The sequence below is a fragment of the Eriocheir sinensis genome, chromosome 60 (assembly GCF_024679095.1).
Source record: "Eriocheir sinensis breed Jianghai 21 chromosome 60, ASM2467909v1, whole genome shotgun sequence".
NCBI classification, from domain to species: Eukaryota; Metazoa; Arthropoda; class Malacostraca; order Decapoda; family Varunidae; genus Eriocheir; species Eriocheir sinensis.
The window spans coordinates 2,819,779-2,842,382 of NC_066568.1; the positions used below are offsets into that span (position 1 = coordinate 2,819,779).

At 47.2% G+C, this 22,604-nt stretch overlaps 1 protein-coding gene across 50 annotated transcripts; it reads right to left on the bottom strand.

The window, feature by feature from the left end:
- LOC126985721 (uncharacterized) lies at positions 1-22,250 on the bottom strand. Of its 50 annotated transcripts, none has more exons than XM_050840954.1 (13): positions 22,047-22,250; positions 19,396-19,501; positions 16,996-17,224; positions 9,097-9,296; positions 7,676-7,820; positions 6,308-6,465; positions 5,454-5,628; positions 4,766-4,932; positions 4,018-4,170; positions 1,272-3,122; positions 1,070-1,116; positions 807-852; positions 1-589 (listed from the first exon to the last, which is right to left on the bottom strand). In XM_050840954.1, the coding sequence occupies exons 1-10, from the start codon at positions 22,217-22,219 to the stop codon at positions 2,832-2,834; spliced, it is 1,797 nt and encodes a 598-aa protein (XP_050696911.1). In that variant the 5' UTR covers positions 22,220-22,250; the 3' UTR covers positions 1-589; positions 807-852; positions 1,070-1,116; positions 1,272-2,831. The 50 variants fall into 50 exon arrangements, with proteins under 50 accessions (XP_050696911.1, XP_050696910.1, XP_050696909.1 ...); XM_050840953.1 differs by lacking the exon at positions 1,070-1,116 and adding an exon at positions 915-945 and having other exon boundaries at positions 1-418; positions 760-821; positions 1,256-3,122; XM_050840952.1 differs by lacking the exon at positions 1,070-1,116 and adding an exon at positions 915-945 and having other exon boundaries at positions 1-511; positions 760-821; positions 1,256-3,122.
- Between the last annotated feature and the right edge of the window lie 354 nt (positions 22,251-22,604).

A 22,604-nucleotide genomic window follows, 5' to 3' on the forward strand; every position in this document is an offset into this window, starting at 1 on the left:
GTTAAATAACTAAAAATATCATTTATTGTATCTGTTTCCTTAAGTAATAATACATGACGATTATTATTTACAGTGGTATCGTAGTCTACCCACATTCCTTGTATAGAGATATATGAATGTGAAGCGATGTATTTCCTGCAATGTTCTCTAACTAATACTTAATCTTTTGCTATGGAGGGCAGCGTTGCCATAATATCGTATCCAGCACCGTATTTACTGTTTTAAACACTTAACTATATCAAAAAGACACTAATAATTAAACCTTTCAACGGTAACTATAAATAAGCGTAGCTATTGGAGTGGAGGTGACAGTTCGGGGTCGGAAATCGGAAAACTTAATAGGCGAAGTACGACAGTCTGGTAAAACGCAGCACTATCCCTCCTCACCTCTATCCCTCCTCACCTTATCCTTCCTCACCTCTATCCCTCCTCACCTTATCCTTCCACACCTCTATCCCTCCTCACCTTATCCTTCCACACCTCTATCCCTCCTCACCTTATCCTTCCTCACCTCTATCCCTCCTCACCTTATCCTTCCACACCTCTATCCCTCCTCACCTTATCCTTCCTCGCCTCTATCCCTCCTCATCTTATCCTTCCTCACCTCTATCCCTCCTCACCTTATCCTTCCACACCTCTATCCCTCCTCACCTTATCCTTCCACACCTCTATCCCTCCTCACCTTATCCTTCCTCACCTCTATCCCTCCTCACCTTATCCTTCCACACCTCTATCCCTCCTCACCTTATCCTTCCACACCTCTATCCCTCCTCATCTTATCCTTCCTCACCTCTATCCCTCCTCACCTTATCCTTCCTCACCTCTATCCCTCCTCATCTTATCCTTCCTCACCTCTATCCCTCCTCATCTTATCCTTCCTCACCTCTATCCCTCCTCATCTTATCCTTCCTCACCTCTATCCCTCCTCACCTTATCCTTCCTCACCTCTATCCCTCCTCATCTTATCCTTCCTCACCTCTATCCCTCCTCATCTTATCCTTCCTCACCTCTATCCCTCCTCATCTTATCCTTCCTCACCTCTATCCCTCCTCACATTATCATTCAACACCTCTATCCCTCCTCACCTTATCCTTCCTCACCTCTATCCCTCCTCATCTTATCCTTCCACACCTCTATCCCTCCTCACCTTATCCTTCCTCACCTCTATCCCTCCTCATCTTATCCTTCCTCACCTCTATCCCTCCTCACCTTATCCTTCCTCACCTCTATCCCTCCTCATCTTATCCTTCCACACCTCTATCCCTCCTCACCTTATCCTTCCTCACCTCTATCCCTCCTCATCTTATCCTTCCTCACCTCTATCCCTCCTCACCTTATCCTTCCTCACCTCCATCCCTCCTCATCTTATCCTTCCTCACCTCTATCCCTCCTCACCTAATCCTTCCTCACCTCTATCCCTCCTCATCTTATCCTTCCTCACCTCTATCCCTCCTCACCTCAGCTTCCACAAATCTACCTCCTCACCTCTACCTCTCCCCACCTTATCCCTCCTCACCTCAGCTTCCACAAATCTACCTCTCACCTCTACCTCTCCTCACCACGCGTCAAGTAGGTACTTAACGCGTGGTGATTGCCGGCAATTGCTTAAGTACGAGTCCAGCACAAGTGGCTATTATCAGCTATCGTTATTATTATCATTATTATTATTATTATTATTATTACAAAGGCACAATGTCCTGTCTTATCATTCGTTCCCTGAAGGCATTGCTAATAGATTCACAGCAGCGGTTCAAATCACTCCTCCGCCTCACGCCCGGGGAAAGGAATCAAGAAAGAGGAGGAAAAAGAAGAAAAAAAAAAAAAAGAAAGAGGAGAATAAAAACACAGGGCTAAAGGCGGACACACACTATAAGATGTGGCCTGTCTGGCGGCCGGAAAGTGGGCGGGGCTGGAGGCATTAAGGAAGTGTGGGTGGGTGTATTTTGTGCGGCGCGGCCTCACGGACACACCGGATGGCCTTCTGTTTATGTTTGAAAAAGGGCTAAGAGGGAAAACACGAGGAAAAGGAGAAAGAAAGAGGAAGAGAGAGAAAAGACAGGGCTAAGCGAGGGAAAACACGAGGAAAGGAAAAAAGAAAGAGGAAGAGAAAGAAAAAGAGGGCTTAGAGGAAAAATACGAGGAGAGGAAAAAGAAAGAAAAGAAAGGGCTAATAGGGAAAACACGAGGAAAAGGAGAAAGAAAGAGGAAGAGAAAGAAAAGACGGGGCTAAGCGAGGGAAAACACGAGGAAAGGAAAAAAGGAAAGAGGAAGAGAAAGAAAAAGAGGGCTTAGAGGAAAAATACGAGGAGAGGAAAAAGAAAGAGGAAAAGAAAGAAAAGGGCTAATAAGGAAAACACGAGGAAAAGGAGAAATAAAGAGGAAGAGAAAGAAAAGACAGGGCTAAGCGAGGGAAAACACGAGGAAAGGAAAAAAGGAAAGAGGAAGAGAAAGAGAAAGAGGGCTTAGAGGAAAAATACGAGGAGAGGAAAAAGAAAGAGGAAAAGAAAGAAAAGAAAGGGCTAATAAGGAAAACGCGAGGAAAAGGAGAAAGAAAGAGGAAGAGAAAGAAAAGACAGGGCTAAGAGAGGGAAAACACGAGGAAAGGAAAAAAAGAAAGAGGAAGAGAAAGAAAAGTGTGTGAGGAAAGGAAAAAAAGAAAGAGGAAGAGAAAGAAAAGTGTGTGAGGAAAGGAGAAAAAGAAAGAGGAAGAGAAAGAAAAAGAGGGCTTAGAGGAAAAATACGAGGAAAAGGAAAGGAAAGAAAACGAGGAAAAGGAGAAAGAAAGAAAACGGAGGAAATTGAACACCATTACCAGATACTCGCATACAAAATTAGGGGTCAATATCTTCCGCTGCCATCTCCTTTAGCTCCCTCCGCAGGATCTTCCCCGTAGGATTCTTGGGGAGGGAGTCCACGAAGCGAATCCCTCCATGAAGCTGCTTGAAGTCCGCCAGCTTATCCCGTAGGAAGCCGTGAATGTCCTCCGCGCTGCAGGACTCCGAGGACTTCACAATGTAAGCTCTTGGAAGCTCCCCGGCGCGGTCATCAGGGACTCCCACCACCGCCACATCTGTCACGCCCTTGTGTTGGAGAAGTGTGTCCTCCAGCTCCGAGGGGGAAACCTGGGCGTGGGGAGGGAGCGAGGAATGAATGATAGCAATGATGATGATGATGATGATTGAAAAGAAGAATGAGTAAGGTTGTCAAAAGTGTTCCTCGCGCAGTGCTGGGAAAAAAGGGCACGAATGTCTGAATAAGTGAAGATAAGTGACTTTATTTCAGGTTAGAATATAACATAGCACTGATCGAAAAGGAAGGTGTGTGAATAAGAGGAAGGGAGGAACGAGAGGAGGAGGAGCGATACAAAGCGTTATAGGTCAAAAGAAGAAGAAGAAAGAGAAGAAGAATGTGAAAAAGGAGAACAATATGAAGAACAGCGATAATGAAATGAAGAAAGAGAAGAAGAAGAAGAAAAAGAAGAAGAAGAAAAAGAAGAATGTGAAAAAGGAGAACAATATGAAGAACAGCGATTATGAAATGAAGAAAGAGAAGAAGAAGAAGAAGAAGATGAACAAGGATGATAGCAATGATGATGATGAAGATGGAAAAGAAGAAGAATCAGAAGAATGCGAATGTGAAAAGGGAGAACAAAATGAAGAACAACGATAATGAAATGAACAAAAAGAAGAACAAGATGAACAAGAATGATAGCAATGATGATGATAATAATGATAATAAGGGAATAATAAAAATAATACGAATATGAAAAACAAGAACAAAATGAAGAATAGCAACAATGAAATGAAGAAGAAGAAGAAGAAAAAGAAAAAGAAAAAGCAGAAGAAGAAGCAGAAGAAGAAAAGAAGAATCCATCTGCTGTCCAACTTCCTAATGCAAGCGGAAACAATGACATCAATACTTCATCTCTCCCTCTAATCACTTCTTAAGCCATTTACCTGTACCGCTAATCACCTCTTTACTTGTGCACCTATCCAATCCACCTGCCCCCTCATGTACCTGGAATCCCTTGACCTTGATGAGCTCCTTAATCCTGTCGACGATGCTGAAGAAACCGTCCTCGTGTACCGCTACGTCGCCAGTGTGAAGCCAGCCCTCAGCGTCCAGTGTTTCAGCGGTAGCCTGGGGATTCTTGTAGTACCCCGTCATCAGCTGCAGCGAGAGGGAGGGAGAGAGAGAGAGAAAGTAAGTTAGTTAGTTCGTTAGTTAGTGAGTTAGGTAGCAGCGAGAGGGAGGGAGAGATAAAGTTAGTTAGTTAGTTAGTTAAGTTAGTGAGTGAGTGAGTTAGGTATATAGGGAGGTAGTTAGATAGATGGATTGACAGATAGACAGAAATAGAGAAGGATAAGATATTTTACTACTACTACTACTACTACTACTACTACTACTACCACCACAGATTGTTGCCGGATAATTGGAGTTTCAGGATACCCATGGGCCGGATAATCGGGGTTTCAGGATACCCATGGGCCGGATAATCGGGGTTTCAGGATACCCGTGGGCCGGATAATCGGGGTTTCAGGATACCCGTGGGCCGGATAATCGGGGTTTTACTGTATCATTCCCCTCTCCCCCCCCCATATTTACTTTCTTACTCTCTATCTATCTATCTTTCTCACTGCAGGTAAATAAAAGGAGAAAGACAACAACCATTCCATCCAACGCAGCAACAGACAAAAGGAGGCGAAGTCACGTAACCACAGACAGACCCCCCCCCCCCCCCCCACACACACACACACACACTCACCGACGGGCTCCTGATGCACAGTTCTCCTCGATGTCCCTCTGGTAGCGCCTCGCCGTCCTCGTTAACCACCTTGGCCTCCGTATTGGGCACCACCTTGCCGCAGAAGCCCAGCCGCTCCTCGTTCAGCGGGGTCATGTGGGTCCCCAGTGCCTCCGTCATGCCGAAACCTGGAGGGGGTGACGGAGGTGTGTGAGAGTGAACAGCCTCCTCATTACTCTTAGCTTGGGGAAATAAAAGACTCACCCTATTAAAGCCCCCGACTCTGGGCCACGACTACCCACGACTCTAGGGTACACGAGGTCTTGGGTGTTGATGTGAAAGGGTCGGGCATGTCTTGAAAGAGGTCTTGGACTGTTGCCGAATGCTTTAGTAAACCAGATGGGACCTTGCCTCAACGCGCTTAGGACCAGAGATGGCAGTTTGCTCGTTCCGAAGAGTTTACGTTCTAACAAAACAAGCAAACAAATTAACTAACTAACTAACTATCTATCTGTCAATCTATCAATCTATCTATCCTCTCTCCTGCATCTTCCATCCATCTTTTTTCTTTCCTTTCCCTCTATCAACCTATTCATCTATCCTTTCCTCTCTCTCTCTCTCTCTCTCTCTCTCTCTCTCTCTCTCTCTCTCTCTCTCTCTCTCTCTCTCTCTCTCTCTCTCTCTCTCTCTCTCTCTCTCTCTCTCTCACCTTCCTGGAAAATGACGGGGTTGGGAGCCTTATCCTTGAAGAGCTTGGCGACGGTTGGGGGGACGGGGGCCGCAGCGCACATTGCAACCCGCACACTGGCCAGGTCATTCGAGGTCACCTGGTTGCTCATGGTCAGGAAATTAAGCGTGGGTGGCACCAGGTGTATGACTCTTACCTGCGGGGAGAAGCGAAAGGTGTTGGAGGAGGAGGAGGAGGAGAAGGGAAAAGGAGGAGGAGGAGGAGGGACAAGGAGGTGGAAAAGGAGGAGAAAGAGAAGGAAATGGTTGTAAGATGAATGTGAATATCTTTCTTTCCCTTCCTTTCCTTCTTCCCTCTTCTTCCCCTTCCCCTCTCCAATCTCTCTCCCCTTTCCACTCCCCATTTCACTACTTCTCCCCTCCCTTCCTTAATTACTCCCCCTATCCCATTTCTCATTCCTCTTCTCCCTCTCCCCTTCCTTTCCCATTCTTCCCTACTCCTTCTCTTTATCATCTTGCGCCTTCTTCTCCTTCCCTTCCCCCTTTCCCCTTCTATTCCCTTCCTCATTCCTCTTTCCTGCATCTCTTCCCTTCGCTTCCCTTCTCCCTTCCTTTCCCTCCCCTTCCCTTCCCTTCCTCATCCCTCCCCCTATTTCCTTTCGGTCCCCTGCCCCCTCCCCTCCTTTTCCTCCCCTACTCTTTCCCCTCCCTTCCCTTCCCCTTCTATCACCTTCCTCATCCCTCTTCCTTTCCCTCCCCTTCCACCCTCCCTTCCTTTTCCTCCCCTATACCTTCCCTTCCCTTCCTCATCCCTCCCCTGCCCCCTCCCTTCCTTTCCCTCCCCTCCTCCTCCTCTACTTCTCTCCCAATACTCACCCTCTGTTCCCGGATGACTCTCGTGAAGGTGGCGGAGTCAAAGGCGGGGAACGACATCACCTTGGCTGCTTGGTGCATACTGATCAGAGTAACCACATAGAGGCCGTAGATGTGATAGAAGGGCATTAGGCCGGTCACCGTATCCTGTTCCTCTCCCTCTGTGGATATATGAGGGGGAGGATGCGTGAGAGAGGGGAGGGTATATGTGTGGGTGGGTGGGGAGGTAGGGGGTAAGGGTACGTGTGTGTGGAGGGGGGGAGGGTATGTTAGAGTATGTGGGGGTGGGAGAGGGTATGTTAGAGTATGTGGGGGTGGGGAGGGTATGTTAGAGTATGTGGGGAGGAGAGGGTATGTTAGAGTATGTGGGTATGTGTGTGAGACTGTGAGTGTGCGTATGGGTATGTGTATGTGTGTGTGGGATGTGTGTGTGAGTGGGAGGAGGAGGGGGTATGTGAGTGTGTGAGGCAGAACAGGAATAAAAACGAGGAGGAGGAGGAGGAGGAGGAGGAGAAGGAGGAGGAAGCATGGAAACACGAAAGGCATCACCAGACCAACTGGCTCGGATCTTGTTCGCTCTGTAATCTTTCCATTTTATCTTGTCACTTAAGGCGTGGCTGACTCAAGGGGCGGTGTTGCCACTTCCTCCCTCTCAACCTCGCTTTTCCTCCCTCACCCTCCCTTCTACACTGTCTCCTCCCTCATTCGCTCGCTCTGTAATCGTTCCATTTTATCTTGTCACTTAAGGAGTGGCTGACTCAAGGGGCAGTGTTGCCACATCTTCCCTCTCCACCTCGCTCTTCTTCCTTCTCTCACGCTCCCTCCTACACTCTATTCTCCCTCATTCGCTCGCTCTGTAGTCTTTCCATTTTATCTTGGCACTTAAGGAGTGGCTGACTCAAGGGGCGGTGATGCCACTTCTTCCCTCTCCACCTCGCTCTTCTTCCTTCTCTCACGCTCCCTCCTACACTCTATTCTCCCTCATTCGCTCGCTCTGTAGTCTTTCCATTTTATCTTGGCACTTAAAATACCTCTCTCTTCACTTCGCTTTTCCTCCTTCCTTCACCCTCCGTCCTACCCTCTCTTCCTCATTCTCTCAACATTCTTCCATTACAAATTATTACCCCCCCACCCAACCACACACACACACACACACACACACACACACACACACACACACACACACGCTTAGGCATCCCACACACACTATCGGCCATACCATACATACATCTCCCTCAAAACCTTCCTCTTCCTCTTCCCTTAATTAAACAGTGTCCCCTCTCTGCTGGATACCCTCTCTCCTCTCCCTTACACCCCTACATATCCCACATCCCCCCCCCTCCACCCCCTTACCCCCTCCTACACACACACCTGCAGGTAGTTGGAAGCCGAGAATGCCCGGGTGCGTGAACATGGCTAAGTTGGAGGTAAAGGCTCGGTGAGGCAATACTACGCCCTTGGGAGGCCCCGTGGTCCCGCTGGAGAATAACATGACGGCCATGGACTCGGGCGGCGACTGCGGGAGGAGGAAAAATATTGGGTAAGTTGAGGGCATGCACTAGGCCTATAGCGACACGTGGCCTCGGCGGTTGTCGGTTAAGGATATGAAGGCAAGTTAAGTCGTCTATACAGTGACGTAAGAGAAAAAAAGTCAAGCTCCGATCTAACCAGGGCTGTGGAGTCGGGTATAAAAGAATTCGACTCCGACTATTACTACGACTCGAACTACGACTACGACTCCGACTACGACTAAGACTGCGACTCCGACTACGACTACAACTCTGACTACGACTACGACTAAGACTACGACTCTAACTACGACTCTAACTACGACTCCGACTACGACTACGACTCCGACTACGATTACAACTCCAACTACGACTCCGACTACGACTACGACTCCAACACCGACTCCTGGTTCCAACAATCACACAAAGAAAGCTGGACCGCTGAACTACTTTTCGAAGACCACAGTGATAAAAAAAGGAGGTCAAACGAGTTATGTACGAGTCCTGGGAAAAAAATAGGAAGCGCAGCGGACTACAACCATCCAAGAATAGACCACAGGAAGCAATTAAGGGGGAGGCCGTTGCAAAGGCTATCCCCCCCCACCCACCCCTCAACCCCCGACCTTCAACTGAACTGAACAATCTCCGTCCTACTGATCTTTGTTATTGGTGTTCTATGCCTGGATACACTAAGATACACGAGGATACAGAAGGCTACGCAAGGATACACACTAGGATATAAGGAAACTACGAGCCCAGAACACGAACAAGAAGGAGGAGGAGGAGGAGGAGGAGGAAAGGATTATGAAAGGAAGAGAAAGAAAACGATGCCTTCTCCATTTTTCTTCCATCTCTCTCCCTCCTTCTCCTTCTCTCCCTCCCTCCTCCATATCCCTTCCATCCCTCCCTCCTCCCTTCTCTCCCTCCACCATTTACCTTCCATCTATCTCCCTTCCCTTTCCCTCCAACTCCCTCTTTCATTTTCCTTCCATCTCTTCCTTCTTCTCCATTCCTCCTCTCCCTCCTTCTCTATTTCCCTTTCCTCTCTCCCTCTCCCTTCTTCTTTCCCTTTCATCACTCCCTTCTCCGTATCCTTTCCATCTCTCTCCCTCCTCCTACCTTTCCCTTCTTTCCTTTCTCTCCCTTCTCCTTTCCCTTTCATCACTCCCTTCTACATATCCTTTCCATCTCTCTCCTCCTCCCTTTCCCTCTCCCTCATACATTTCTCTTCCCTATCTCCATTCTTCTCTTCTCCCTTCCTTCTCCCTCTTTCACCGTTCTCACCTCCACCAGATCGCAGTAGGGCCTGTTGGGGTCATTCAGCAGCTCTGGGATGCTGGCGTGACCTCCGCTCGACGCGCCGTTAACAAACACGGGCAGGTTCTTCCCAAGCTTCGCCAACGCCTCTATTGCCACGCCCTCAAGCTGGGGGTCCGTCACCAGCATACCCGCCTCGGACCCCGCCAGCTGCCGCGCGACCTCCTCTGTTGGGGGGAGAGGGGATGGTGATGCTAATGCACACACACACACACACACACTCTCTCTCTCTCTCTCTCTCTCTCTCTCTCTCTCTCTCTCTCTCTCTCTCTCTCTCTCTCTCTCTCTCACACACACACACAGAAAACATCACTAAGGAATTTAAATATCAACCGTAGTGAAGTTGAAAGGGAAGCAGTAGGAGGAATATGCCCTGAATCGTCCAGAGTGGAATTATCAGGATATTGGATCGAAAAGCTCAGTTTTAGAGACAGATGTGACAGCGTTAGGACTCACGAGACGTGGGAAATATGCAGACGTAAAATTGTTGAAGATACTGCCTCCCCTGCTCTCCCCACGCTTGCCCTGCCCTCCTCATTCCTGCCCTGCCCTCCCTTGCCTGCCCTGTCCTCCCCTTCCTACGCCTCCCCTGCCCTTCCCACACCTGCCCTGCCCTCCCCATTCCTGCCTTGCTCTCCCCACACCTGCCCTGCTCATCCCATGCCTCCCCTGCCCTCCCCACACCTGCCCTGCTCTCCCCATGCCTGCCCTTGCCTCTCCTGCTCTCCCCACGCCTCCCCTGCCCTCCCCATGCCTGCCCTGCCCTACCCATGCCTCCCCTGCCCTCCCCATGCCTGCCCTGCCCTCCCCATGCCTTCCCTGCTCACCCCATGCCTGCCCTGGCCTCCCCACACCTGCCCTGCTCTCCCCTACTCTCCCTACGCCTGTCCTGCCCTACTCACCCCATACCTGCCCTGCTCACCCAATGCCTCCCCTGCTCTCCCCATGCCTCCCCTGCCCTGCCATCCCCATTCCTGCCCTGCCCTCCCCTTGCCTGCCCTGCCCTCCCCACGCCTCCCCTGCCCTCCCCAACAACAACAACAAAAAAAAAGAACTAAGGCGCCGATCCGCTTAAAAATACAAGCAAAAATCATGCACCTTCCTCCACGACCTTTTGAACGTCGCGGCGGGAAGGCTCAACTGTCACAATGCGAGTAATTGCCTTACCCCGCGGGCCCAGGTCACCTCCAGGACTCACTCGCAAGACACGCTCCTGTTGCTGTGTTCCTGTGACGTAACCGCGGGGCGTGGGAGGAAGTGGGCAGGGGAGGCAGGGCTGTCCTTCCTTCCCCACGCCTGCCCTGCCTTTACCCCCCCCCATCCCTCCCCACGCCCCGCAGTCATGTCACAGGAACACACAGGACAATAGGAACGTGTCTTGCGTGTCGTGGAGGTGACCTGGGCCCGCGGGGTGAGGCAATTACTGGCATTGTGACTGTTGTGCCTTCCTTCCCGCCGTGACATCCTCTCAGGTCATGTAGGAAGGTGATAGTTTGCCTGTATTCTTAAATGTATTGGCGCCTTAGTTGTTGTTGTTGTTGTTGTTTACAGGAAAGGAAGCAGCTTGAGGGCATGAAAAAAAAGTGTCCTAAAAAAGATAAAAGTATACAGAGGTGTCAAAAGAGAGGTCAATTTCGGGTGGAGAAGTGCCTTGATAGTTCGCCTGTTTGAATACCCTTAGTTCTTTTTTGTTGTTGTTGTTGATTACAGGAAAGGAAGCAGCTTGAGGGCATAAAAAAGTGTCCTAAAAAAAGATAAAAGTATAGAGGTGTCAAAAGAGAGGTCAATTTCGGGTGGAGAGGTGCCTTGATAGTTCGCCTGTTTGAATACCCTTAGTTCTTTTTTGTTGTTGTTGTTGATTACAGGAAAGGAAGCAGCTTGAGGGCATAAAAAAAGTGTAGAGAAAAAGCCCGCTAAATGCTGCTCCTAAAAAAAGATAAAAGTACAGAGAGAAGCCAAAAGAGAGGTCAACTTCGGGTGGAGAAATTTTAACGTTGCCAGATTTCCTACCCCAAAACTGTCTTCTGGGCTCCAATAACGAAACTCATTTATAGTTATCGTTAAAAGAGTTAGATTCTGATGTTTCTTGGCAATAGTTAGGCGTCAGAAACCGGTAAATACTACGCTCTGAGTACGGTGATCTGGCAACGGTGGGGGAGATGTGTCTTGATAGTAGGCCTGTTTTAAAAGCCTCTCGTAGAAGCTGCTGGGCTTTTCATGGACTTTTTTGTGATGCTAGATTTTTGGGATGTTAACGTGCTCCGTATAGAGCCTGTAGGCTTTCTTGAGGGGCCTCTTCGGCGACCCCAAGTCAGTAGTGGCGCAGTTGCTCTTGGAAGGGGAGATGGAGACAGCAAATTAAGTGATAAACAGACACACAGACGGACAGACAGATTGACACAGACAGACGGACAGATAGATTGACAGACAAACAGAAACAGACGGACAGACAGACAGACGGACAGACAGATTGACAGACAGAAACACAGACGGCCAGACAGATTGACAGACAGACAGACAGAAACACAGACGGACAGACAGATTGACACAGACAGACAGACAGAAACACACGGACAGACAGATTGACAGACAGACAGACGGACAGATAGATTGACAGACAAACAGAAACAGACGGACAGACAGACAGACGGACAGACAGATTGACAGACAGACAGAAACACAGACGGCCAGACAGATTGACAGACAGACAGACAGAAATACAGACGGCCAGACAGATTGACAGACAGACAGACAGAAACACAGACGGACAGACAGATTGACAAACAGACAGACTGACAGACAGATTGACAGACAGACAGACTGACAGAAACACAGAGACAGACAGATACAGATGGACAGACAGACAGACAGGTTGACAGACAGACAGACAGACAGACTGACAGAAACACAGAGACAGACAGACACAGATGGACAGACAGACAGATTGACAGACAGACAGACAGAAACACAGACGGACAGACAGATTGACAGACAGACAGATTGACAAACAGACAGACTGACAGACAGATTGACAGACAGACAGACAGACTGACAAACACAGACAGACAGACAGATTGACAGACAGACAGACAATTTGACAACAACACAAAGCATTTAAAGGGACACAAGAGGAGGCCATCCAAAGATTAGGTGAAGGGACATCTCACCCACACTCTCTCCTCCCTCTCCCTCTCTCCCTCTCTCTATCTTTCTCTTCGCGCAGTTGCTCTTGGAAGGGGAGATGGAGACAGCAAATTAAGTGATAAACAGACACACAGACGGACAGACAGATTGACACAGACAGACAGAAACACAGACGAACAGACAGATTGACAGACAGACAGACGGACAGATAGATTGACAGACAAACAGAAACAGACGGACAGACAGATTGACAGACAGAAACACAGACGGCCAGACAGATTGACAGACAGACAGACAGAAACACAGACGGCCAGACAGATTGACAGACAGACAGACAGAAACACAGACGGCCAGACAGATTGACAGACAGACAGACAGAAACACAGACGGACAGACAGATTGACAGACAGACAGACAGAAACACAGACGGACAGACAGATTGACAGACAGACAGACAGAAACACAGACGGCCAGACAGATTGACAGACAGACAGACAGAAACACAGACGGACAGACAGATTGACAGACAGACAGACAGAAACACAGACGGACAGACAGATTGACAGACAGACAGACAGAAACACAGACGGCCAGACAGATTGACAGACAGACAGACAGAAACACAGACGGACAGACAGATTGACAGACAGACAGACAGAAACACAGACGGACAGACAGACTGACAGACAGACAGACAGAAACACAGACGGACAGACAGATTGACAGACAGACAGACAGAAACACAGACGGCCACACAGATTGACAGACAGACAGACAGAAACACAGACGGCCAGACAGATTGACAGACAGACAGACAGAAACACAGACGGACAGACAGATTGACAGACAGACAGACAGATTGACAGACAGACAGACTGACAGAAACACAGAGACAGACAGATACAGATGGACAGACAGACAGACAGATTGACAGACAGACAGACAGACTGACAGAAACACAGAGACAGACAGACACAGATGGACAGACAGACAGACAGATTGACAGACAGACAGACAGAAACAGACGGACAGACAGATTGACAGACTGACAGACAGATTGACAGACAGACAGACAGACTGACAGAAACACAGACAGACAGACAGATTGACAGACAGACAGACAATTTGACAACAACACAAAGCATTTAAAGGGACACAAGAGGAGGCCATCCAAAGATTAGGTGAAGGGACATCTCACCCACACTCTCTCCTCCCTCTCCCTCTCTCCCTCTCTCTATCTTTCTCTTCCCTCTCTCCTTCACTCACACCCTCTCCCTCTCCCTCTCTCTATCTTTCTCTTCCCTCTCTCCTTCACTCACACCCTCTCCCTCTCCCCCTCTTCCTCTTTCTTTTTCTTTCCCCCCTCACTCCCCCTCTCCCCCTCTCCCTCCTCCTCTCTCCCTCCCTCGCTCCTTCATAATCCAATGACCCCGATACCACAATTCTAGACTATAATCTTGAGTGTAGTCTTGAGTGTTTGGATGATAACGTGGAGAAGGAGGAGGAGGAGAAGGAAAAGTTGGAAGGAGATAAGATGTGGAGGTAGGGAGGAAAGTTGGCAAGTTTCGTTCAGTCAGCGTAACATCTGTGGTCATATGCTGGAGAGAGACAGGAGGGGAAGGAATTATAGGAGAAGGGATCCCAGGAGACGGGACACAACCCCCGATTAATACCTGGTAGAGCCTAGCTGGTTTTCTTGTTGCTTTTTTATGTCTTTCGCCATTGAGTTGCCTCCTTTGCCGTATAAACAAAAAACATTAAACAAAAATCTGAAGAATGATAAGGTATCGCCGTGTGTCGACCAAAACAAAGTCCAAACGAACTGCGCAGTAAAGAGACACTTGAAAAAAAAAAAAAAAAAAAAAAGATAAGCAGCCTACATCTCGAAATAGGAGGAGGAACACAAAGATACACAAAGGAAGAACAAACAACAGCAGACGTGGAAGATGAAGGACAGCAGGAGGAGGAGGAGGAGGAAGAGAAAATTGGAAGAGGGAAAATGATAAAGAAACGCGTGTGTGTGTGTGTGTGTGTGTGTGTGTGTGTGTGTGTGTGTGTGTGTGTTGCGCAAGGTGTAGGCTGCTTATCTCTTTATTTTATTTTATTTTTATTTTTTTGAAGTGGCTTTTTGCTGCCCAGTTTGTTTGGTCTTTGTTTTGGTCGACACACGGCGATACCTTATCATCCTTCAGATTTTTATTTCATGTATTTTTGTTTATACAGCAAAGGAGGCAGCTCAAGGGCGAAAGACAAAAGAAAGCAACAATAAAAAACAGCTAGGCGCTATTCCAATGAAAGAAAACAGCGCGAGAGGTTAGAAGAGGTCAGTTTCGGGAGGAGAGGTGTCTTGATGCTCTCCTCATGAAAGAGCTCAAGTCGTAGGCAGGGGGAACACAGAAAGAGGAATGGGTCATAAGCTATACCCTGGGAATGCCCTAAACTCACCAAAGAGCTCAAGTCGTAGGCAGGGGGAATACAGATGAAGGAAAGGGTCATAAACTATACCCTGGAAATGCCCTAAACTCATGAAAGAGCTCAAGTCGTAGGCAGGAATGAAGGAAAGGGTCATAAAACTATACCCTGGAAATGCCCTAAACTCATGGAAGAGCTCAAGTCGTAGGCAGGGGGAACACAGATGAAGGAAAGGGTCATAAACTATACCCTGGAAATGCCCTAAACTCACGAAAGAGCTCAAGTCGTAGGCAGGGGGAACACAGATGAAGGAAAGGGTCATAAGCTATACCCTGGAAATGCCCTAAACTCACGAAAGAGCTCAAGTCGTAGGCAGGAATGAAGGAAAGGGTCATAAAACTATACCCTGGAAATGCCCTAAACTCATGGAAGAGCTCAAGTCGTAGGCAGGAATGAAGGAAAGGGTCATAAAACTATACCCCTGGAATTGCCCTAAACTCATGAAAGCTTTGTTAATGGTAGTGCTAGTAACAAATACCAGTTATAATACAACCTGTAGGATATATTGCAGTTAAGAAGAAAGCCTAGTCACAGCTGTCATCCTAACTTAGACAAACGTTGCGATAAAAGATATACCAATCGCTGTTAAAAAACTAATCTATCGGCTATCGGTCAGGCTTAAATAAGTAGCAAGCGATCACAGTTCAGCCGCCACTCACTGAGACAAGGACAAAACCTTCATCATCTCTCTCTCTCTCTCTCTCTCTCTCTCTCTCTCTCTCTCTCTCTCTCTCTCTCTCTCTCTCTCCTGCACCCCTCCCCCCACAGATAAGATAAATAGTTTAGCAACGAAACAGACAAAGGAGGAAGAAGAAGAAGAGAGAGAGAGAGAGAGAGAGAGAGAGAGAGAGAGAGAGAGAGAGAGAGAGAGAGAGAGAGAGAGAGAGAGAGAGAGAGAGAAGAGGAAGGAAAAGAATGGGAAAGAAGGAATAAAACGAAGAAAACATGAGAAATAAAGGATAACCGTTACACACAGTGGTGTCCCACAGGGTTCTGTCCTATCTCCCACTCTCTTTCTGTTGTTCATTGATGATCTTCATTCCAAAACGAACTGTCCTATCCATTCCTACGCCGATGATTCCACTCTGCATTACTCAACTTCTTTTATTAGAAGACCCACCCTTCAGGAACTTAACGACTCAAGGCTGGAGGCAACAGAACGCTTAGCCTCAGACCTTACTATTATTTCCAATTGGGGCAAGAAGAACCTGGTGTCCTTCAACGCCTCGAAAACACAGTTTCTCCACCTATCCACTCGACACAATCTTCCAAACAACTATCCCCTATTCTTTGACAACACTCAGCTATCACCTTCCTCAACATTAAACATCCTCGGTCTATCCTTAACTCAAAATCTCAACTGGAAACTTCATATTCATCTCTTACTAAATCAGCTTCCTCGAGGTTGGGCGTTCTGTACCGTCTCCGCCAGTTCTTCTCCCCCGCACAGTTGCTGTCCATTTACAGGGGCCTTGTCCGCCCTCGTATGGAGTATGCATCTCATGTGTGGGGGGGGTCCAATCACACAGCTCTCCTTGACAGAGTGGAGTCAAAGGCTCTTCGTCTCATCAGCTCTCCTCCTCATACTGATAGTCTTCTACCTCTCAAATTCCGCCGCCATGTTGCCTCTCTATCTTCTATCGATATTTTCATGCTGACTGCTCTTCTGAACTTGCTGACTGCATGCCTCCCCTCCTCCCGCGGCCCCGCTGCACACGACTTTCTACTCATGCTCATCCCTATACTGTCCAAACCCCTTATGCAAGAGTCGACCAGCATTTTCACTCTTTCATCCCTCACGCTGGTAAACTCTGGAACAATCTTCCTTCATCTGTATTTCCTCCTGCCTACGACTTGAACTCTTTCAAGAGGAGGGTATCGGGACACCTCTCCTCCCGAAATTGACCTCTGTTTTTGGACACTCCTTTGACCTCTGTTCGGGAGCAGTGAGTAGCGGGCCTTTTTTTTATTTTTTTATTTACGCCCTTGAACTGTCTCCTTAGCTGTAAAACACACACACACACACACAGACAGGTAACAGAGGACAGAGGAAAAAGAGAGAGAGAGAGAAAGAGAAGAGGAAGGAAAAAAGAGAAAAAAAAGAAGATGAGGAGGAGGAAAAAGGAAAAAAAGGAAAAGAAGGAGGAGGAGGAGGAAATCATGGACACTATAACCGTAACACACACACACACACACACACACACACACACACACACACAACCCCCCCCCCCTCCCCCCCCCGACACTCACCTGCCGTATAGTTGCAATTAATGGTGGCCACGGAAGCCCCCGCCGCCAGTGTGCCCAAGAGGATGATTGGGAACTCGGGGTTGTTTTTGGAGAGCAGAGCCACACTTCGGGGGGCAGGTGGGGAGGAAGGCGAAGGGGGAGGAAGGACACTATTGACGATTCCTCCCCACCTCAACCCCAAGTCCAGAACCTCCCCAAACGTGTATTTCCTCCCCGTAACCACGCATTCCTGTATGGGGAGAAGGAGGAAGAGAATGAGGAAGAGAGTGGGGAGGAAGGCGAAGGGGGGAGGCAAGGCACTGTTGACGATTCCTCCCCACCTCAACCTAGAGGAAGAAGAGGAAAAGGAGAGGAAGAAGAAAGAGGTGATGAAAAAATGATGATGATGAGGAGGAGGAGGAGGAAATGATAATGTACAAGGAACAGATGGAATAGGAAGATGAATTTACGAAAGAATGAGAATGTGACAAACAAGATGAATTAGACGAAAGAAGAAGGAGGAGAAGAAGGATGAAGTAACAAAGGATAAAAGGAAGAGGAGGAGGAGGAGGAGGAGGAGGAGGACTGACAAAAAAAGAAGGAGTAAGAGGAAACTGAGGAAACGAAAGAAAGAAGAGGGTGAAAGAAGGGAAATAACGGGCGGAGACGGATGTGTGTGTGTGAGAGAGAGAGAGAGAGAGAGAGAGAGAGAGAGAGAGAGAGAGAGAGAGAGAGAGAGAGAGAGAGAGAGAGAGAGAGAGAGAGAGAGTATAATTATTTACGAGGAGTTATCCAAAAAGGGAAGTCAAAAATGAGATAAAAATTAAAGTGAGACGATTGAGAAAGTCAGACATTTGTAGGAAAAGGAAAAGTTTGAGTTCTGAATCATTCAGCGGCCGACACTTGAGGCGAAAGGACGTCTCTCTCCTCGAGCTCAGGTCAGGTCAACAGTCACACAGGTGAGGGGCACTGAGGTAGCGGTCAGGTCACCAGACCCCCAACAAGTGAGGGGCACTGAGGTAGCGGCCAGATCAACAGCCACACAGGTGAGGGGCACTGAGGTAGCGGTCAGGTCACCAGGTCCCCAACAAGCGAGGGGCACTGAGGTAGCGGCCAGGTCAACAGCCACACAGGCGGGTGGTGAGGTAGAGGTAGTTGTAGATAGTCGGGTCTGACGCACTATTCCAGTGAAACGACAGTTGATATATGGCGCACACTCGGCGAATAAATTAAACATCATCTATGTAAATGCCCGTAGCATTATTCAGAAGCGTAGCCACTTGATAATTCATGCAATTGCTGAAAAACCCGACTTTATTTTGATCACGGAAACACGGCTGAATACGCGCGACAAGCATCAGTTAAGTGAAGTGGCTATCAATGGTTACAACGCGTTTGCTAAGTGTCGTCTACACAAAAAGGTGGAGGTGTAATAATATATCCGAGAAGTAATTTAGAAGTTATTCAGTTAACACAACCGAGACAGAGGCTTATGAATTATTGTATGAACAAGCGACGATCAATAATGAAAAGTATGTACTGGGCGTAATTTACCGACCTCCTAAATCAAATGAAGACATTGATGAAAATCTCTACGCAGAGATAAATAAAGTTATCAGAAATAAAAATGCAATAATATGCGGTGACTTCAGTAACCCTCCCGTTAACTGGTCTGCACTCTCTGGCGACAGAGAATGACCTAGATTAATAAACTTTGCGCAAGACACATTTCTTTATTTAACAGTTACCACGCCGACACGAGGAAACAACATTTTCGATTTAGTCTTCACGACCGACAGCAACCTCATAAATGCCTGTGAGGTCGGCGAGCCATTTGCAAGCAGCGATCAAAACATAATCAGATGTGTTTTAAATACTGAAACAAATGCACGAGAAAATTCACTATTAATACTTAACTATAGTAAAGCTAATTTTACGGACCTAAGAAGATAATTGGCATCAGTAAATTGGAATAATTTGCTCAATACCGTCAGTGTTCAAGAAATGTATAATCGTTTTACTGCACAAATCTCAGCGAGCGTAAATAAATTCATCCCACTAAAGCCACGAAGGACAGAGAACCACAAGCCGTTGTGGATGACTAATTTCCTGCAGAAAATCATCGTCGAAAAAAGAAAACTGTCTAAGAAATATAAACTGTCACAATTCACAGGATCATACTAATTATATCAATGTCAAGAGAGAGTGCGAAAGGAAAATCAGAAAACAGAAACGCGAATATGAGATGAAAATATCACTTGATGCTAAGAAAAAATCCCAGGTTATTTTTCAGTTACAAAAGAAACAAAAACAAAACAAAAAAATGAAAAATAATATCGGCCCAATATTATACATCATGACAACAGTATGAAAATAAACAAAAGAAAAACTATAGACGAAACAAAAGCCACCAGTACTCACGATCGCGTCCAGGTGTCTATACTTCTCGAGGCGCTGGTAGAGAAGAGTGGGCAGGTCACCGGTGGGCAGGGTCACGGGGGGCAGGGGGCTGGTGACCACGTGCTCCCTGGTGACGGTGGCAGGGGCGAGAAAGTAATTTTTTTTTTTGTCTAAATAATTTTAAAACAAAAAATGGAATATCACAAGAAAAAAAAGAAAAAAACGTATGTCCATCTTCAGTCTATACACTTCGCTCCTTGCATCATACTTTCTCTTGTGGCAGGGGTGAGATAGGGTGTGTTAGGGGTGAGAAAGGGGGGCATATTACGAAGAAGAACAACAACAACAACAACAAAATGAGGAGAAAGAAGAAGGGGAATGAGAAGAAGAAGAAAAAGAAGAAGAAAAATATAAAAGTTGCATTCCGCGCATGGCATCCCACGGTTCTGCTGCCTCGTGCCGGGTTCCGCTGTCTCAAACACGTTCTATACATGTCACGCACGAGTCATCCCTTTGATATTAGAATTCTTTATGGTAACCCAGAAATTCCTCCTCCTCCTCTTCTTCTTTGTTCTTGTTCTAATCTATTGTAGTTATATATTAATTACGTGTCACTTGATACGAGCACCAATAACATAGTCCTCCCTGCCTCTAATATTTTTTTTTATTTTTTTTATACCCCAGCAGGTGTCCTCCTTGATCGTGTTCATATATATTGACGTTGTATATCCCTGCGTGTCATTTTTTTTTTTTTTTTTTTTACAGCAAAGGAGACAGCTCAAGGGCACAAAAAAGTAAACATTAATAAAAAAAAGCCCGCTACTCGCTGCTCCTAAAAAGAATCCAAAGCGTCAATAACAAACCCCTGGCTGACTTTGATAACAGTTTTCTTAATGATGACCCAGGCTGGTGTCGTACTAGGGCCCGCTCCAAGAGTCACGAAGGTTTAGCGACGAAGATCGAAGGGCAGGACGGTGCGTATCTAAAGTCACTAGCATTTTTGGAACGAAGGTCTGCGGGAGAGACGAAGGGAAGGCAAGGTCTACCCCGTGTCTTCCCTCAGACCTTCGAGGAAAAATATGTTTATTTTCCAAATTTGGTGTGGCCAATAGTTACGGTTCAGTTAAAACAACCGGAGAGAATATTTTCCCTTATTGGAAAGACATATATTATAGTTGCAGCGAATATGTTTGTCTTGTTTACAACAACAACACACGCCTTCAAAGCACAGAGGTAGGTTTTTTTTTTCAAACTCTCATTTCAGTTAAGACATCTGGCTCTGCAAGTGCAAACAAAGGGTATCTTAATAATTTACTGCATGCAAATAACGATTAATAATGGAAAAAAAACATGAAATAATAAATAATAACTGTTGAATGCGATGCTTGGCTATTTCGAATATATTAGGCTACCCATGTTATTTATACATGCAACATCAAATTCGTTATGTATAGAGACTTGCAGAGTCGTATGTCACTTTATATCCCTTAATGAGATGAAATATGAGTATCTGAAAGGCGATAGATCGTTCGAGTATGATCAAACTATACTGTTTGATATACAAGTTGTTTCTTCGTATCCTTGTATGGTATATTATCGATGCAAATCTTCTGTTTGCGGTTCATAATTATACGATGGTTTGAGGATTTTTTGGATACACAAACATTCAAATGATATTCACGCAATCACAAACTCACAATGCGCAGGTGCCACATCTGCGTTCACGAGTGGACAGACGGAATGAAACGGACAATATCATGGCTGTAATAGCAGTTTGTGTATGTGCATTTACCTTCCCGAGCGACTTGTGGTAAGGATTGAAGGCACGGTCTGAGGTCGTGCCTATATTGTCGAAGGGAAGGTACGCGGCTCGACCTTCACGACTCTTGGTACGGCCCTAAAGTCAAGCTCTAGATTCATGACAGCCACCGCGTGACGTCACCATCCTGCGCGTGGAACAACATTTTTAAACGTATCTGGCGCCCCCTACGGCTATTTTCCAAGGCCACAGAGAAGGTTAACTGGGTTTTCTTGGGTGATTTTTCCAGGCCAAGGTCTAGTTCTTCTCTCCCTTCGTCCCCCTTTCTTCCCCTCCTCCTCCTCCTCCTCCTCCTCCCTTCTTTCGCTCCCGGGTTTTCAAGTGTGGTTTTCAAGGTCCAAGTGCAGTTCTTCTCTTCCTTCGTTCCCCTTTCTTCCCCTCCTCCTCCTCCCTTCTTCCACTTCCTTAAACTTCCTTCCCTTCCTACCCCTTCATCTTCCTTCCCTTCCAACCCCCCTCCCCTTCTTCCCCTTCCATGATATTTTCCCATTCCAATCTCTCATCTCTCCCTTCCCTTCCTACCCCCCCTCTCCTTTCGTCCCCTTCCATAATATTCTCCCTTCCCGATCTCTCCCTCCCCTTTCTTCCCCTTCCATAACATTCTCCCTTCCCTTCTTACCCCCCCTCCCCTTTCTTCCCCTTCCATAATATTCTCCCTTTCCAATCTCTCCCTCCCCTTTCTTCCCCTTCCATAACATTCTCCCTTCCCTTCCTACCCCCTCCTTTCTTCCCCTTCCATAACACTCTCCCTTCCCTTCCTACCCCCTCCTTTCTTCCCCTTCCATAATATTCTCCCTTTCCAATCTTTCCCTTCCCTTCCATCCCCTCCCTTCTCCTCCTTCCCCTTCCTTACCTGGCATGGGTTGGCAGAGGCACGGCAGGGACAGCAGTAGGGGCAGCAGATGTGTAAGCAGCAGAAGAGATGAGGGCAGCAGGAACCGGTCTTTGATAGTAACAGGTGCGCAGCAGGGGGAAGGTGGCTTTAAGCAGGGTCGGTCTTGACCTCAATAGTATTAGACCTTCCATTGTGTGTGTGTGGGGGGGGGGGGGGTTGGGGGGGAGTGGGGGAGTGTGTGGGGAGTGAATGGGTACGTTTGTGTGTGTGTGTGTGTGTGTGTGTGTGTGTGTGTGTGTGTGTGTGAGGGAGAGAGTGAATGGGTACGTTTGTGTGTGTGTGTGTGTGTGTGTGTGTGTGGGTGTGTGTGTGTGTGTGTGTGTGTGTGTAGGTAGGTTGCTGTAGGTCTGTTGTGGTTTCTTCTCTTCTCTTCTCTTCTCTTCTCTTCTCTCTTTCTCTCTCTGAAAACAAAACAAAAAGTAGGCAAACATTAATATCAAACTCATATATTACTGGCAACATTAAAAACATCAACACATTATAAATATTTGTTTCTCTCTCCAATAATAATAATAA

What these genes read in the sequence shown, in the direction of transcription:
- LOC126985721 (XM_050840954.1), bottom strand. Translation starts at nt 22,219, where the DNA reads ATGGAAGGTCTAATACTATTGAGGTCAAGACCGACCCTGCTTAAAGCC. An exon ending in TAATTGCAACTATACGGCAG is followed by an intron (nt 9,297 to 16,995) that starts GTGAGTGTCGGG and finishes TCCCCCCAACAG; the next exon opens with AGGAGGTCGCGCGGCAGCTG. An exon ending in TCAAGGTCAAGGGATTCCAG is followed by an intron (nt 3,123 to 4,017) that starts GTACATGAGGGG and finishes CCCCACGCCCAG; the next exon opens with GTTTCCCCCTCGGAGCTGGA.